This window comes from Biomphalaria glabrata, chromosome 8 (assembly GCF_947242115.1).
Source record: "Biomphalaria glabrata chromosome 8, xgBioGlab47.1, whole genome shotgun sequence".
Taxonomy (NCBI): domain Eukaryota; kingdom Metazoa; phylum Mollusca; class Gastropoda; family Planorbidae; genus Biomphalaria; species Biomphalaria glabrata.
Window position 1 is genome coordinate 11,773,918 of NC_074718.1, and position 18,983 is coordinate 11,792,900.

An 18,983-nucleotide genomic window follows, 5' to 3' on the forward strand; every position below is an offset into this window, starting at 1 on the left:
ACAGAAACTTTGTTTTGCATAGTGCGTATATATCACCATACAGGTTGAGAATTTTGGTTTCCCAGGCCTGTGGAGGCAGAGATAGCAAGTCTGGGGCAGTCAAACAGAATATGAGGCACAGTTTCCTCTTCTTCCCCGCAGCGGGGGCACTGTGAATCGAAATTTGGCATTAGCTGTGAGAAATATGAGCCAACAGGACAGTGGCCTGTCCTGCACTGTGCTATAATAGCTTGATCAGGCGCTTCATACGCTCCCAGACTCCACAAGCTTTTTGGGACTTGTCCCAGCACTCAAACCACTTTTCCTTTTCTGTTTTTTGAATTATAGCCAGGGCATGATGAAAACTTACAGCCTGTTCAGTTGGTGGAATTTGCCCTCCCTGGTGGGCCAAGGAGTCTGCAATAGTGTTGCCAGTCACACCTATGTGACTCGGTACGCACTGCATTATTACAGGGGTTCCATAGCGCTGCTTTATGCCATGATGACAGTGTCGATATTGGGGGGCCATTGTCCAGGGCTGTGCAAAGCCTGTAGTACAGATTTTGAGTCAGTGACGACAACAATCTGTGTTGCCCTCAAATGTCCCTTGCCAAGTTGAGAGTCAATGACTTTTAAGACTTCACAGACTGCCATGGTCTCCGCATCAAAACACTACAAACACTACCACATGGTCCAAAAATTTTTACTGAGTAAGAGCCAAGAAAGTCGATGTAGGCTCCATAGCCTGCTCTTCCAGAATCTATCAATGCCAACCCATCATTATATGCAAAAATAGCACTGGGCTTGAAGGCATTAATCGTCTCTAGTGATAGAATTTGAAGGTCGTTAGATGAAGGACTTAGCTTAGTGGCATTAGGGTCTATTAGATTCAAGCGTATGTCTGGGGTTGTTGGGCGACACCAAGGGGAAGGGGATGAAAACGTTTAATGTTTTGTCTGTTGGCGGAGAGGCCAGCTTTATTATATTGTCTAGTGGCATGATGCATAAAAGACTGCATCTGGATACGTCTTCTGCATTTCCAACTATCCACTAGTTTTCTAGCTGGGAGGTATTCATCCAGCCTTTTATACCACTCAAAGCAGGTCAGTACTGACCTTTCTCTCCTAAGGTTTAGTGGACCTACATTAGCCATTATTTCAGCTGCATTTACTGGGCTTGTCCTAAAGGTTTCACAGACAAATCTTAGGGCTTGGGACTGTATAAATTTGCACAGGTAGGCTGTAGTCTATCTGTGATCAGACTGCTCCTAAACACAGTGATTGGAGCTTGTCTGCTCGGGCTCCCCACTTCGTGGATGCCAGCTTCCCCACAATGCAAAGTTTCCCTGAGGCCTTTCTTGCAATTTCCTGGATGTGCTCACACATTTTTAGTTTGCAATCTAAAGTTACACCAAGGTACTTGGATAGCTTTTCCATGCTGAGAGCCACTCCGTTAAGGGAGAGCCGGAAAGGTTGCCCGAGAATGCCAGTCACGAGCATGAACAGAGAAAAGACCATCTTGGTGGTGTTTATTTCTAGCCTCCATTTTTTTGTATATGAGCAGAGCATATGGAGATCTTCTTGCAACACTTTTTGTAAAGAGGTTGCGCTCCTTCCGGACTTCCAAAGGACAATATCATCAGCATATAGCAGCTTTTGACATTTTAGCTGAGCCGGTAGGTCATTTATGAAGGCAGTGAAAAGGATGCATGACAGAACGGCGCCCTGGGGGAGGCCGTGCTCGAGGGTCATTTCCCCCGAGACTTTTCCGTATGCTCTTGTAGGAAGTCTCTAATCCAATAATATATCCGTCCCCGCACCCCCACAGCTCTTATCTTAAGAAGCAAACCAGGCCGCCATACTTTATCATATGCCTGTTTTAAGTCAATGAAGACTACATATGTGCTTTTGGTCCTTTGGAATCCATCTGCTACGCTCTGCACAAAGATGTTGACTTGGTCTATAGAGGACATTCCAGCCCTGAAACCAGCCTGTTCTGGAGCTATAAAACGGGCACTCTCAAGGTACCAAACCAGACGCTCTTTTACCATTTTTTCAGCCATCTTTCCCACACAAGATGTGAGTGAGATGGGCCTATAGCCCTCAGCAGTGGAAGCATCTTTTCCGTTTTTTGGTATAAGAATAATGGTGGCACATTTCCAGGCCCTGGGCAGATGACCATCAACCCAGGTTCTATTTACAAATGCCAAGAGCACAGCCCTTCCTTTCCCCCCTACATGCTTGAGCATTTCGGGGGTGATACCATCCGGCCCGGGAGCCTTTTTGAGCTGGCATTTCCATATGGCAGCATTAAGCTCGCCTATCTTCGTTCAGCACTTTCGGTCTGTGGTTCCTTTCGGTCTTTTTTTTTCATCAGCTTAGCGAGCTTTATCAATGGCTTTGGACATTGGGGACTTCTTGGCAGCCTTATTGATCTAAATGATAATAGAAGTGTCATTCTGGAGAAATATATAAAAGGTATGGCAAAGTTTTATTATAGAGCTAAGAGATTCAGTCCAGTGGTGAACATAGCTTGAAAATTTTCCACCACTTACAGAAAGAGCACATGCAAAAGTCAAAGAATAAAATTTGTTAAGGCCTTACCCTTGTTGGCTGGAAGGCATTCTGCTGGCTGGTGGAGACAATTTCACAGGTGATATGTACACATCTAAATGTTTGTTGATTTTTTTATTTGGGAAAACAATAATGTTTTTTAATATTTTAATGAAAAGAAATGAAATAAACAGAAGAAAAAAAAAATGCTCACAATAAATTCTGAAAAAGATTAACACATTCTTCTAATTATTTTGATAGTTGTAAAGGAAATAATCAGTATAGTAACTACACTCACCAGTAGCTGCCTTAAATCTCGAGAACTGTGGAACACAGACAGTCTGCCTGCGATTCTAAGTAAAAGGAAAAAAAAGACACAGTCAATCACACTATTAACTCTTTCTCTCCTAATCAGAAATACCATCCTTGATTTTGACCTCATTAAATTAAATTAATGTTTACTTTTTAAACTTGACTTTAAATTATACAAAAAGAGCATGCATTCCCCTTTAATTCTATACCAAATAAAACAGTTTCTGATAACAAAAAACAAAGCTATTGAAGCCCAATCATAACAAGGTAGTGAAATAGTAATGAGCAAAATGAAGAATTCCTTCCAAAACGTGGAAAAATAATTACGGAGAGAAAGTGTTAAAGTTATGGTACCTACAGTAACATTCCAAACCCTTCATCAAGTGTTAACTGTGTAGCCATTGCCACCTTGTATATTTAAGCATTTTTCATGGGCCTACTTAATATATAGGTTTAGGCTCAGTAAGAAAATGGGTGTAATTAAATATTGCATGTTAATACTAAGCATTTTTTTGTATAGTAAAAACATGGACATGGGCAGAGCAGCCTCTAGGGATGTCTTATAGCCAGCACAATTACAAATCAAAACAAATCAACATTATTTTCCTCACCCATTATAGATGGGAGATATAGTTTTTTAAAAAGTTTGCTGACTCCTTTACCTTTTCTTTTTTGTCTGATGCTTTTGAAGATATGCAGAGCATACTGCGGAGTTCTTCTGTTAACACCTTTTGTTTCTTTTTCTGTTCCTCCAATTCATCGCTAGACTGAGTAGATTCCAGCTAAAACATTGATAAGGTAACAGGAAAGGTTAAAGATAAACAATAAAATCAATCTCAAATTAAAAGCTGTTTAAAGGACAAGCTTAAGAGACTCACTTTTTTGATGCATTCTTTCAGCCTCTCAATTTCTTTTAAGGATCTTTTCAGTTCTGCTTGCTCATTTAAGATTTCGTTTTTCTTGGGTATGTTCTTGATCTTTTTAGCATTCTGTCCAAACTGTCATATATAAAAAAAAAATTCTTTCATAATGGAACAAAAGTACAAAAATAAATATTAAAAATTCAGCATAAATTCTTTCAATAAATAATGAAAGAAGAAACCATTTCCAATGTACAACGGAATGCAGCAAAATGACTTCTGAATTTAAAATCATTAGGGCTAAGGCAGTGTGTCTAAATCAATGGACAATCAGATGTTCTATAAGACAGTCAAGAGTAAATCTAATCAAATTACACAGGTAGAAATAGAATGGAGAGCACCAAATAGAAACAAAAATGTTTTAGAAATGCAATTAAATACTAGATAAAACCAACTTTCCAGAGCAAATGTAATTTGGTCAAAATATCTGATTAAATATGCAAGGAAATTGCAACACTCCAACTTTGCCTGCATAGGAGCTTACTAATTCGTATTAGTTCCACTTTACTACACATTCTGTTCCTAACAAGTCAACATTAAAGCCTATTAAATATAAGCCTCATCTAATGTGCTATTTATGAGTTAGCATTATCAGATCAACATTGTTCAGCTGTTAAAAGTTTAGCTGGGGGGTTAACTATTAAATAAAAATAAATATAAATTATAGCCTAAGACATAATCTTCATCATCATCAAACTCCATTTGAGTGAGGGCTGAAAGGCACAAATCTTCTCTTGCAAAAGCCTTGGACAGAAACCCTGCTGCTAAACCAAGTACATGTATGTTCCCATACAGGTCAACAACTTGTCCAGTCCCACCAAGACAAAGATCAACAAGACTGGTAAATTGAAAAGAATATTTGACTATTTCCTTTTACTCCCTGCAGTGAAGCACTGAGAGTCAAAGTTTGTTGTGAGATGCAAAATATGAGACAGTGGCACAGTCAGGGCACCTTGTGTGCTTCCATACAGTTTTTTGGGGACTTGTCCCAGCGATCAATTCATTTAATGATTTCTATTTTTTTTTATTGTTGCCAGTGAATGAATGAAACTCACAGGCTGCTCAGTAATTGGTATTTGCCCTACAGCATGGGCTAAGGAGTCTACAACAGTGTTGCCAATCACACTTTTGTGACTCTGTACAGACTGCATTGTTACTTGAACGCCATAGCATTGGCTTATTATGTGTGAACCCATGATGACAGTGTCAATATTGAAGCGCTTTGCAAAGCCTGTGGTACAGGTTTCAGGTCAGTGGTCACAACAATGTCACCATGGCCATGGCCTTTGAATCCAAACTGCAAACACTACCCCATGCAAATAAATAACTAAACAACAATTAAAATAGAGCCTTCCTAATAGTTATGATAAAAACTTTTTTTTTATTTTTTAAAACAAGTAGGATTATGGCCTAATTACAGTCTTATTATTTGTTTATTTCCTAATGATAGTCTCATTTTACAAAAAATTAATAATAATAATAATTAAGTCCAACACGGAGAGAAAAAAAAACACAATAATGAAATGTCAACAGACTAGATCTGCTGTATTAGTTAAGGAGTGAACTGTATATTTGCAATGGGTGAAAGAGAAGTGAACTAGTTGTGACTCAAGATGGGTGGAAGTGAGGGGAAGAGGAGACAAAGGCTGCATAAGTGGGACGTAATTCACAATTAAAATGAGCATATAACATGGCAATAAATGCGGAGGATGTGACATGTGGGGGCTACAACATGGTGTGGGGAAAATTATATAATACCTTGTTATCATTGAAGCTTTTATTCCTTAATGTTTTGGAAAACTTGAAGTGGGAGCAGGGAGAGGGTGAAATAGAACCCACAATTATTATTTGTTTACAATTGAAAACCTACTTGCAAATTTTCATGTTCAATTTCATACAAAATATGTTACTCAGGATACTAGAAGGCAACTTTAGTGTTTAGATTCTGTTGAGTTTAGGAACATTGAGTCATATCAATGCTATCAAAAGGTTAAGCAAAACGAAAAAAAATACGAGCAGTGCTGATACCTTCAGAGTCGATACTGTCTCCTCTAGAGAAGTGGGTGATATTGTAAGTATTATGGCTGTCTTGGAGTTGCCTCCCAATGCATTCTGTAAATAGCGTGTAAGCTTGGAGTCTCGATAGTTTATAAAACAGCTAAAATGAGGGGAAAGAAAATATTATTATGTTTAAGGCTTTGATTTGTACCAACATTTTTTAGTTATCAGGTTTGTCTTTACATGACTGTTTAAGTATTTTAACATATAATCTTTGTCTGACCAAGACATTGCATAATATCATGCCTTTGTCAATCAATTATTGAAGGCTTGTTACTCATTACTAATATTTTTACATTAAATATTTTGTATTTGTTCATTACTGCGTTTGTTGATTATTGAACATGTTTAGAAATTTTGTTAGTTAAACCATTTCAAAGTATGTTATGCTATAAATTTACCGTCAGGCCCAGATCCTCCACCCTGACAGTTACAGAAAACATCACACAAGATAACACAAGCAGTGGTCCTGGTTTCCTCACCAGCTATGTAAAAATAGCCAAAAGTAACAAGAAACTCACTTTTCATTGTCAGAGGCCTCACTGAGCTTGCGAATCACTTGGGATAATGTCAGAAGAGATTTGTTGATGTTGCAGCCTTCTTTGAAGCGATAGGAATTGGTATTATCAGAGGCTTTTTCAGAACCTGCCAGGTCCACTATTGTCTGGGGAAAAAAAGTCATTTTTTAAATTATTGCACACAAGTAAGAATGGGAAGTTGATGCAACAAACCCAAATGAAAGCATCTTCAAGTTTAGCAATAAGAAGAAAACATACATACAAGATCATTTCTTAATATGTTCTGTAGCAAAACTTTCACATTAGAAGAATACCAATGATATTAGCTAGACTAGATAAACTAGAATTAGGGGAGTCAGATTACACTTACTATTACCTTATTAAGTTATTTACTATTTACATAATCTATCAACATGCATCTTAAGTAAAAGGACTATAGGGGAGATCACCTTTTACTCAAATCAGGAATAACATGTAATAACAGATTCATTTATAATAAGAAGAAAATATGGGAGGATTTAAAAAATATGTGTAACTTGCCAGGTTGGATACAAAGACCCCTGAACTTTCCAAGTCTGGATCATCCCTGAGACGACTTTCAATAATCTAAGAAAACAAAATTTAAAAAAAAAAAAAGAATTTGTAATAAAACACAATCATATGAGCAGAGCAAGTGTTTAAAAAAAAAACAAAAAAAAAACAAAAAAACACAGTGGTTTTTAAATCTTAAATTAACACTCAAAGTATTTGCAAGAATTTTAAAAATCTCTTTATATAGAAGATGCTTATACAATCAAGACACTACACTGTTACAATGATAGATTGTGGTACTTACTACTCTTAAGATGCAGTGTGATCTTGAGGAGCAGTCATTGGCCTTCGTCTCAGCCACATGTCTCTTTTCTAATATTAAAATATGATGAAATATTTTAAGCACTATGTAGCATAATAGAATTAATGCCAACAAGCAGAAATATCTAATAAAGAAACATCTCATACAATATTTACTATAAGTAAAACAGTTCATTTTTCCAATGTGCCCAAATATTCCACACTAATAGTTATATAATTTTATTTTTTAACTAATTTTGAATTGCCATGGAAATATAAAGTATTATTATTGAAACAGATTTCTAATAGATATTATGAAAGAAAAAAAAAAACTATTTGATAACAATATAATATAATCTGAATTCTTTTTCTGGATGTTTTATACTTTTGATGTTAAAATAAAATACTTTTAAACAATTCTTTCAATTAACTTTTGTCATTATTGTTTTACTGATTAAATATTAAGATTCAATTTAAGGACAGCTTAAACACACCCCCATGGGTCAAAATTTTAGATTTTTTTTTATAACTGAATATTATACAGTATTCATTTCTGAACAATTTGGTGTATAAAGCATGTCCAAATTCAAAGTGGAAATATTTTAATTTTTTTTTTAATATTTTGCATACTAGACATTTATATGTCACCTAATTTTAAAAATTTGAACATGACACTGCAAATAGCATTGACTCACAAAGATTCAAATGACAGACCCACAACAGTAGGCAACTTTCTCCAAACCAAATAGTCAATAAATTGAGAAGAATACATTCACAAAATGTATCTTGATTAGGTTAAAATTTTTGTATTTTCTATTTTAAGAGTTTACATTTTGTTATATGGTTAACATAATTCTAAGCATGTTCATTATGGTCATTCTATTTTTTTTTAAAGTGTCTTGACTTTATAATAACTTTAAACAGCAATAGACACATTTTATTGTTTTGCATGAAATTTTTTAGAAATTAACACTGTAGAGAAAGTTTTTCTTATATCAAACATGCATCTCAATATAAACTGAACAGGATAGCACCAGTCATTCATAAAATTTAAATAATAAAATGTAGGATTTTTTTTTGCTTACTAGTCAGTAAAAGTAGGTCGCTATGCCAGAAGGATATCATGAAGACTAAATTTGAAAAATGCACACAAATAAAACACCCTAATCACCATATATACTAAACCCAGTTATATGTCTTTGTGAAGCTATTTTATAAGTCTAAACAGTCTCTATTATTATCCCCCACCATAAATATCACAAGACTTTGAATAATTATACTCAACATATGATATACTGAACAAGATTAATCTGTTCTAATAAGGTTTGATTGTATATATATTGAAAATACAATGCATTACCATCCCCTCTTTTTAATACGTTAGCAACGTCTTGTATGGAGGTCACAAAAATTTCTGTTTGATTCGTCAAAAAGACATTCTTTTCCTGAGTTGAAAAAAAAAAAGACAAAATATTACATTTAAGTTAAAAATTTGAAATAATAGAAAATGAAGGAAAATATCTGAAGTGGAGAAAGTCACAAGAGATAAAAGCCAGCGCACCAGAATGTTGCCAGTTATAACAGTGTGCATAAATATTGCTTTACATCCCACTTAAGATCTAGAGGGCAGATTACTAATAGTACACTTGGAAAGAGTGTTATGAATTTTGTTTTAGTTGACAAATGTAAAATTATTGATTTAAAGTACTTTGCTTTGTGTCCTTTTTTCATACTTACTAAATCTTCTCTTAGCATTAATGATTTGCTTTCACCATCACTGGACAAAAGGTCTTCAAATCTTTCATTATAAAGTTCGAGATAGGAAATCCGTAAAAGGAATTCCCTATCTGGGGACTAAATAAAAACACATATTAAAAACAAATTTTATCCTAAAACAATTTATATTACAGGATATGTTTACAACTAGTTACTTAATTAAGGAACTTTAAAGATTTTTTGTTCTTGTTATAAATTATTATTATTATTTATCAATTCATTCAGTACAGAGCAACAAGGTATTCATCAATAGTATATCTCTTTAAGTGCAAAGCCAAGCTGTCATAATAGTTTGTATTATTTCTGATTATTTTACTAGTATCACTTTTACTATTACAATTATAACATTTTGATTAAATTTGCTATAATTTTATTTTGTCTCTATAGGTATGTTTAAAAGATCTAGAGGATAGTAGTTTTGAGGCTTTTATAAAAAGAAAAGAATATAAGATATTTTTAATGGCTTCAAAAGAGTTAATGGCAATCAATATCACTTACATTTTCAATGAAATCATAAATTGTAGTCAATGCTTCCTGGCGGATATGGTTAACAGTATAAGTCTTCCCTGAGGCAGTTTGACCATACATAAAGAGAGTTGCTAAAATGATAAAAGTTTGTAGTTAATGTGAAATGTGACTTTATCCAGAAAAAAAAGTTTATCATTTTTAATTAGGGGATAGAAACCTACCATTATAGCCCTCCATTGCTGACAGAACAACATTTTTAGCCACATGATCGTAAATGGTTTGGTTTGTTGCAGTCTGATCAAATACTTGGTCTATGTGAAAGAAATAGTTTAGGCAAAATGTATGTATTACTGTGATAATAAAGCAATAAATTTTAAAAGCTAGATGAAAATTTTTTTACAAATGTTTAACTAAAGTGCAACACGTTTGAAAAAAAAATGATGATTTTGAATTAATGATAAATTTAACTTATATATATACATAATAAAAAACAAAACACCATCACATCAAGTTTAGATGTCTATAAAATATAAGTGCCTTAATACATGCTTGCTGATATAACACTCTAAGAAAATATTCAATTTGACAAAAACAGTTTACAATTTACAGACTAATTTTATTTTTATAAGCTTATATTAACACTTCCAAAAGCTAAATAGAAATATAATAATAAACATTTACCAAAATTAAAAATTTCTCCATCGCATGTAATGGTCTTCTCTGTGCTTTTCACGAATGTTGGCCTATTCTCCACCTTTTCCCTATTTAATAATAAATTATATTTACAAATTATAAATATATAAACAATAGAGGTTAATTTTCTTTTAACTGGAGCTTTAGGATTCAACTAATTATGAAGGCTTTTAATAGAATACTGCCATTTTTAAGAAGCGGATTAACCTCACCTACCCTGGCTTGATCTTGTCCAGAGAATGGAGGACATACAATTTAATAACTTGTTAAGATATATTGGGATTAAATGTGGGTCATAAGTTTAGGATTTGTTTATTTTGGTTTATGTTTTAAAATATCATCTAGCCAAATTAGTGACTGTGGCATAATTATAAAAAACAGAAGTCTAGGAATAGATATATATATATATATTATATATAATATGAAATAAAAGGTTAGTAGATACAGAAGAGCATTTAAAAGGCAGCTTAGTATTAATTTTCTGACAGAAACAGCGACGATAGTGGAGATATTAACCTTTAATACTACTGTCACAGATGCCATTATAGATTTATTTGTATATTTCACATTTAAAAGCTTATGTGTAAATAGAAATATAAACCCTTGACTGAGCCTCAGGAATTACCCCACAAATCTAGATCCTTGACAGCGCCTCAGGTTTTATCCGAGACGTAATTACGATGTAGCAAATCTATTGGTTGATTTGAAAATAAATAAAGACATTTTCTTAAAAGAGTTAGCGCCAGAGAATTGACGAAAGTAGAAAGAACGCCAGTCGATGAAAGAATGTCCTAGTAGACAGTCACGTTTCTAAGAGCTCTGACGTGAAGCCTTTGTAATATTATTTGTTGATCTGTAACTTGTACATAAGCTGTACTTACGTTTTATATTTAAATAAAGTTCCAGAGTTGTGTTTTAACAAAGAATCTTTATTGTGAATCCTAGATCGTCATTTATTCCACTATTTTAATTCAAGTGAAATCCCCGGCACCACAACCCACGTTGTGACAACTACATTTAATGATTTGAAATTAAATTCATCTGAATTGCATCCAGTCTCAATCAATTCATTTTGCTGGCCTATGCTTGTGTTCAATTTGATTAGATTAGATTATTGGAGTTAGCTGTTACCTCAATGTTAAAAGTTATTGAGACCCTATTAGATAACATATGGAACACAGTCTCAACATGTCCTTATACTTTAGATATAGTCATGATATAGATCTATATATGGCACCAGTTAGGAGGGATGAGGGTTACCATTTCACTCAGTCAATAAAAGTTGTGTTTGTGTGTGGGGGAGGGGGGGCACTTTTCTTCTAACCTCTAATGCATCATCAATGCATGTCATAGAAGAGACTTGGCATGCTAGACTAGATATCTAGAATTTAGACTAGTAGTCCTTAGTAGAATACTAGATGATGATAGATCTAGATTCTAGACTTAAAGTCACTAGTGATGGGAACTAAACTAATTTAAAAAGTTAAACTAAAATTAAGTTTCAACTAAAATAAAGAAGTTAAACTAAAAGTTTACCATAAATTTCAAAATGTAGTTAAACTAAACTATTTAAGAAGATTAATTAAACTATACAAACTTTTTCATAACTTTTTTTTTTGGGGGGGGGGGGGGGGGACCTAGATCTATCTATAATCTTCTGACTCTATGACTACGGCTCGAACTAATTCTTTTAGCGTTGTAGAACATAATAAGATTTATATAAGGAAGATGTTTCATACATAAACGTTAATGCACAATAAAATTTGAAAAAAAAAAAGATGTCTAAATAAATATGTGTACTTATATTTTTGCCTTGAATTAAAACTTTACCTGGTTCTTTTTTTTTTTAATTATATTACCTTATTATATAACAGAAAATCTTACTTATACTGGTAGAGTTTAAAATCTCATTAAATAACAGATTTAGAATTTCACATTTAGATCTAGTAACCAAAGAAATAGAAACGAAATTGTTGGGAGTCTTATGAAACATTTGACCTGTGTAACTATTTTAGTGTAAAATGCATGCTTGACTAACCATGTCAATGTGAAAATTTTCTTGTCTGAACACTCACTAACACTATCGCATAACCGTTAAACGCGCAAGGAAAAAAACATGTGGTGGTCTTGTCATTATGGGCTGCACACTACAGTACATTAGGCCTACATATGTACGTCTATCTGACCAGGATGTTAAAATCAATCGGACACACAGTCTATTTACTTTCTGGGCTGGGAGGGTGTGTAACTATTTTAGTGTAAAGATTGATCTACAAACATGCTTGACTAACCATGCCAGTGTGTTATTTTCTTGTCTGACCACTTGACACTAAGCAAACACTATTGCATAACGCGCAATGAAAAAAAAAAAAACCTGGGTAGTCTTGTAGTATCATCGACTAGACACGTACACTAGGCCTACAGGTTGTTAAATTCAGTCAGACACACTCCACAGTCTATTTATTTTTGGTCAGGGAGGGTGTAGTTTTTTTTCTAGAGTTGGTTATCCTAATGCTTTTAGATGTATATGCCTAACTGTCAGTTTAGACCTAGATCTAAAGTCCTAAGACCAGAATCTATTATAATAAATACATTTGGGCTTCATCTAAGGTTTAAGCTATAATTAAAAGGTTGTACTTGATGTTCCTGCAGTTAATAAATTATTGATTGCAGCAAATGAATTGATTAAAACTACTTAATATTGACCTAACTCACTTTTATATTTATCAGATTCCCACTATAATACTGCTACTTTCAAGTGCAGATATTGACTCCTATTTACTTCTACTTTAGTTTTACCCTCTTCAAATGCAGAATGGCAGAACAGTTGTTAACTGCATCATTTTTTTTATAATCAAGGCTGTTGATATCACATGACCAGAAAACAGGGATGTGCGTTTCAAAAGCTACCACATCATCAAACATGTTGAAAAGTTTTACAAATTTTAATTAAACTTTTTAGTTTGTAACTAAAAAAAAAAATTAACTAAACTATGATTTTGACTAAACTCTTTTTTTCTAGTTAAACTTTGTTTTTGGCCTTAATTAATTTTTTTTTTAGGTAACTTTTGCCCATCACTAATGACTAATATTAAATATAGTCACTAGATGATAGATCTAGAATTTAGTAGAATCTAGAATAGTCATACTCATAGTACTATTAGTATTAGATATCTAGTAATCATCTTCTTTTTTGAAGTAACGTCTGTATTAACTGTATTAACTATTTTATAGTTATAAGATAAGATAAGATACTCGACTCATACTGATAACTGATACTCATAGTCATAGAGAGAGATATTATATAATATACTAGATCTAATTATAGAAATTATAGATGACAGTCACAATGACATAGATGATAGATTCATAGATTTAGATTTTAGATTTAAATCTAGATCTAGACTAGTGTTACGTCAGTACGTGTAGTGTAGAAAGAGTCTAAATTGACTAAATCTCAAGTTTTTTATGATAATTTAAGTAAGAAAAAAAGATATAAAACTAGTTACTAGTCCTAGACGTCTAGATCATGTAGATCTAATTGACAATTATAAATTGACTAATTGTCTAATAAAAGTTAATTTACAGTAGATCTATTATAATAAATTTACCGTGTGAGCATAGGCCGAATCCTTGCGAAAACAGAGATCTTATCAGACATTTGTAATTTTACCTAGAAAACTAGACTAGATCTACATAAAAACTAAAAATATACTTATATAGATCTAGGTAGGTGTAGCTAAGTAGACTCTAGATCTAGAACATAGACTAGAAGTAGAGTAGACTAGATCTAGAAGAAATCTAGAATCTAGATCTAAGGTGTAGTCTAGTAATTCTAGATTTCTTGGTTAGTAAGCAAGCTTTTGAAATTGATGCCTGTGAACCAACATAAAAATCTACTCGTTTCCTATTGGTTGTAATTGTTGTAGGAAATGGCTATAGAAACGGATAGCGTAGAGATTTCACAGTATAAAAAAAATACCTCACTACCAACTAAACTTGATGTAGACTATAACTAAAATACTGAGGTTCTCAATCTTTGTATCGTGACCCCCATCAGGAGGGGGATGGTATCGAATGACAATCTGTCAGATGTCGCCTAAGACCATCGAAAAAAAAATCTTTTATAAAGCCTACATTATCTCACTTCGCCTGTATATATGGGACCGGTGGAATCCTTAACATATTAAATTATTTTCCCACTGCCCATTCTCGGATCAAGTTGAAACTTTGCACAAATAATATTCTTTTACTTAGAATTAGATCCTCCCGCGCCGTTCGCGCACTGGGCGGCAAGCTGACTCCACAAAGATATATGTCACTGGTAATGTCTGAAGCCTCTTCCCACCTGGTGTCCACTGTTCTGAGGTCCTCCATGAAAGTGTGACGCCATGTTATACGAGGACGTCCCTGTTTGCGCTTTCCTCGTGTTGACCTCCATGTCATCGTAACTCTTGGTATGCACTATGCGTTGTTCATTTTGTCTGAGAACATGTTCCGCAAACCTCATGCGACACTTTGTCACATTCTCACTAAGTGGTCGACTCCCAGTTCGGTATAGGATTTCCTTCTAAGCCATTTTTGTTGAGCCACACTTAGTCTTTTCTCAATTTTGGCAGATGACTTCCATGTCTCACATGCATATGCTGCTGCTGGTGTATTTTTTGTCTCAAGTCCAATGGCTTGGCTTGTCCAAATAGGCTGCAGCCTTTGGATTGTGCTTCCTTCCTTTCCTATTCGACACGATACGTCATGGTAGGCATCCGCCATCGTTTGTTATGATGCCAAGGTATGTAAAGTTCCCCTTTCAGACCTGTGGTGTAAAGGGAAGATATTGTAAAGGTAATCTGTTTCTGTGGCCTAAAGTACGGTTAACGAGGGTGTCATGTGGCCAGCACAACGACAAACCGCTTTCCCCAACTAAAGTCAGGGGCGCCCTAAAAATCTCGAAACTCAAAATCCCAATCTTCACATAGATTCGAACCCAGAAATCCCAGATTCAGAAGCCTAGCGCTTATAATCACTCATCCACTGCAACCCCCTCTCCAAATGAGAGTATGGTGAAATAGGAAATGTCGCCTACCAATGATTACAAAGCAACGGCTCACTTTTGTTTGACTCTTAAGACATGGGTTCTCACAGTGGAGCATCTAAAGCTGAAAAGACTATCCTTAAAATAATTATGTTCTGCTAAAGGCCTGTGTAGAGTGTAGAAGGATTACTTACTATTTTACAGCTGCGCTGGTTTAAATTGACACCTGTTCCGTAGGTGGGGGATGACAACATGTTTAAGGCATTTTTTTTTAAAGAGAGAGTGTTAAAGTAGATGTCGTAATAGAGGTTCCCCCCCCCCTCCCCCCTCAGGAAGATCAACCCAGGTACACTAATGCTATTATTAGAAAGAAGAAAGCAGTCGAAAAAGACATCCGAAGAGCTATCGCAAAGGACACTTGGAGATCAAATGAAGACAGGTGCAGCCGACCAAAGAACACACAAACAAACAAAAATCCGGCAAAAAATGGCATTGTCTGCATCAGGTGATGCAAAAAATGCAACTGGCTTTGTCTGAAATGCTGCTTTCATTCTTAATTTTCGGAAGCCAATGTTTTATTATTATTATGATAAACATATTAACGACCCTAAACATTTTAAATCTTTTTTTCCTAACCCATACAAAGTCAGATTGTGATATAAATTCCGCAGGAAACAGTTGAAACAAAGCTTTATGACTTTCCAACTCTTGATCAAGTTGAGACGGCAATAGGAAAACTCAAAAGACATAGTGCCTGGATTTTATGGTCTTCCGGCAGAAGTCCTTTAAAGTGGTGTGCTGCTCTCACAGAACGTTTAACAGACCGACCTCTTTACTTTATGCTGGGAGTCTTGGATCACATTTCTGTAAAAAAAAAAAATAAAAAAAAATGGACACTTCCAACTGCTATAATTACTGTAATACTTCATAAAGTTATTGCTGTCATTAGCGAGAAAAATCCTTGCCAGAATGCGTCTAGATCGACTGCCAAAATTTCATAGTAAGCAATATGTACTTTCTGAAATCCAGTGTGGCTTAGATCTATTAGAGGTATAATAAAGTATACTCGAAATCAAAAATATTTTCTTTTTTCTTTTATTCTAGATATCTCCGATCGAGTAAATTATGTATCAGAGTTTATAAAAATAAAAGTCAACTCGTTTACTTCCATGATAATGTTTTCGAAGTCTTTTTTTTTTTTTTTTATCAGATCTTAGGTCTATAAAATAATGTTGGCTTCAGATTAGTCATTGCTCATAGAAATTTATTTATATTGTAGGCCTATTTTTTGTATTTTCACCAGAGTGCCTTAAGCCAGACTCTGTCCAATCCCTTCTTTAAGACACGAAAGCAGAGGAATAGTGAGCAAAACGTGCACAATGATCAGGTTAAAGCTACATTATTAGGCCTACCAAACTTGAAGAAATTAAATTATTAATTTAAGTGACGTTGTTTCATCTTCTAATTAGAACCTTTCTGACTTATCCAAACGATTTATTCAAAATGATCTTTTAAGGAAAACTTTTTAATACCACTTTAGCAACGTGATTCTACTTCCTTTCTACTGCAGAACGGAACAAGTTCTCCCGACATCATGCTTCTGACGTTAACAGGCCCGCTACAATACAAAATGTCTTGCTAAACACAAAGATGATCTTAGAACGACAAGCCATTGCAAACTTGCATGATCTACTACAGCTTTTCTCAAGTTGTGGTGGGCTCACCATAGGGGGTGGGACGTCCTCTAATTGGAGGCGCGACGTTCTGACCACTGGGGAGGGGACGAAGCTGTTCAATTTAATTTACAAGAGCATAATTTAAAAAGTTGTATTTTGATTGTAGTTATTAATAAGTGTTTGAATATTATCCCAGTAAAATGGCATTATTATCAATGTTGAAAAATGGATAATATTGTAAGTTAAAGACTTCGAATCATTTTCTTAGAAGGACTTTTTAAAATGTCTACTGTTTTCGCGAGAGGCGTTAGCAACACTATCGATTCAAAACTTTTTGAAGAAAACTTTTCAAAACTTCTCCGCTTACTTTGTTCTTCTCGAATGGTCAAAATTCTCTCAAATGTTTAACATCTTTAAGTTGAAGACCTTTGTGTGACAAAAACTAATAAGTTCGCGTATCTTAACATGTCTTAAGACCTAGGTGTGCTATATGTACCTCGAACATCCTTTCTTTATTAGGCTTAATTTAAGGGTAAATAGTGCACTCAAATTCTAAGAAAATACTTCATAATCGGAACGTCCGACTCAGTTATACTTTAACATATATACGAAGTGGACGTCAGATAAAGAATTTATTAAGCTCAGAACGCAGGAAAACGCTTGGCGAAAAGAAAAAGACTTAACGTTTAACGGGCGCCAACGGTAAACGTTTTAGAAACACTGTTCATTTGCCTCGGATGAAATCAGGCGACTCTCACACTTCAGATATAGCTTTGGGAGGTTTAAGCGCTCCTCCCGACCAATTGTTAATGGGGGGGGGGGGAAACGTACATTTTCTGGTGCAAATGGTAGTCGAAGTTTTAATTACATAGCATTGGCCTAATGTTATAGTCTACTATTTCTGTCTAAAAGTCTAATAAGCATGGGCGCCCGCAGGGGGGGGGGTGCAAGGTGGTGCACATGCACCTACCTGAATTCTAAGTAACCAAATTCTAGTCATTTTTTGCACCATCAAATCAATTAAAATCTAATTCGTAACTGAATAAGTAGTGCTTGCACCATCAAATCAATTAAAATCTAATTCGTAACTGAATAAGTAGTGCTTCCACCTGATGACTGAAGTACATTAGAAGGATAAGTTAACTTTGCATTACACTAGCCTTATCAGGAATTGATCGCTGACCATGTTCGTGAACCTCTCTGAACTCTGAGTAGTCAATTTTAGCAAATTTTTATACCTTCAAATCAATTAACTTCTTATGAGTAGCAATTAACTTAACAAGTAGTGCTTCCACTGAAGTAGGCCTACAGTTATTGTTGTAATAAAATAGAATAGTTTAATCTATAGCTCATGTCCTACCATGCACAACTATAGGCATAGTTATTATTATATTTAATTAAGGCTTACATTATGATAAATGTTTTTATGTCTGTGTGTGTGTGACTGTGTGTTTTGCTTTGGAGGACAATTCTTTTCCAGCTGTCTTTCGGTGTGATAAACGTGAACGTTTTTTTTTTATCAAGATTGAAGAGTGCAGTCGTCTTGGTCATAAAACACTGAACCATAATCTTGAAATACAAAAACAAAATTTAATAAAATACTCATAAAGACACAAAGATAAAGGCACATTCCTCATTCCATATGCTGGGACAAATCTGTACAAATGCGCCTTCTTTCATAGCGCTATTAGAGCATAGCATGGGTTGAGTGAGCTAGCCAGGAAAACCAATAACTTGGTAGAATTTAGGTCATTGGTTAATATGCATGACTAAATGCATGACGCGTAGGACGTAATCATCTTCTTTTTTAAAGTAACGTCTGTATTATGTAAGATAAGAGGATAAGATGTATTTACGTCTTTCAGTGTTTCGGTCGGTGTAAGTGCTCTATTAAATAGCAGGTCAAACACATCCACCAGTTTACAATAGAAGAGATATAAGAAAGTTCTTCACATGCCATGTGAGTCAAAACGTTGATTTGTATCGACAACAGACAGCAGCAAGAAACAAAAAAAAAATACAAATAAAATACGAACAGGAGCAGAAGCATGAATTAACTGCATTTGCTGGGTATTTTGGTGATGAAGCTGCAGATATCTCTGGCACTGAGAAGATATCCTTGGGTGTTCGGCTAAATTTACCTCTTCTGTGTGAAACACAATGGACTG

General features: G+C 34.6%; 1 protein-coding gene across 2 annotated transcripts in view; it reads right to left on the bottom strand.

Annotated features, from left to right (window-relative positions):
- LOC106060837 (centromere-associated protein E-like) overlaps nt 1–13,998 on the bottom strand; it is a 28,365-nt gene extending 14,367 nt beyond the window's left edge. For both annotated transcript variants that reach the window (XM_056037585.1, XM_013218848.2), the window contains exons 1-14: nt 13,719–13,998; nt 10,096–10,175; nt 9,636–9,725; nt 9,445–9,545; nt 8,908–9,024; nt 8,531–8,615; nt 7,175–7,242; nt 6,880–6,945; nt 6,343–6,485; nt 5,792–5,921; nt 3,722–3,841; nt 3,506–3,625; nt 2,830–2,884; nt 2,583–2,646 (exon numbers count right to left, since the gene is read on the bottom strand). In XM_056037585.1, coding sequence (XP_055893560.1) covers nt 2,583–2,646; nt 2,830–2,884; nt 3,506–3,625; nt 3,722–3,841; nt 5,792–5,921; nt 6,343–6,485; nt 6,880–6,945; nt 7,175–7,242; nt 8,531–8,615; nt 8,908–9,024; nt 9,445–9,545; nt 9,636–9,725; nt 10,096–10,175; nt 13,719–13,768 — 1,289 coding nt within the window. In that variant the 5' untranslated portion in view covers nt 13,769–13,998. The remainder of the gene's footprint in view (nt 1–2,582; nt 2,647–2,829; nt 2,885–3,505; nt 3,626–3,721; nt 3,842–5,791; nt 5,922–6,342; nt 6,486–6,879; nt 6,946–7,174; nt 7,243–8,530; nt 8,616–8,907; nt 9,025–9,444; nt 9,546–9,635; nt 9,726–10,095; nt 10,176–13,718) is intronic.
- Nucleotides 13,999–18,983: the final 4,985 nt, after the last annotated feature.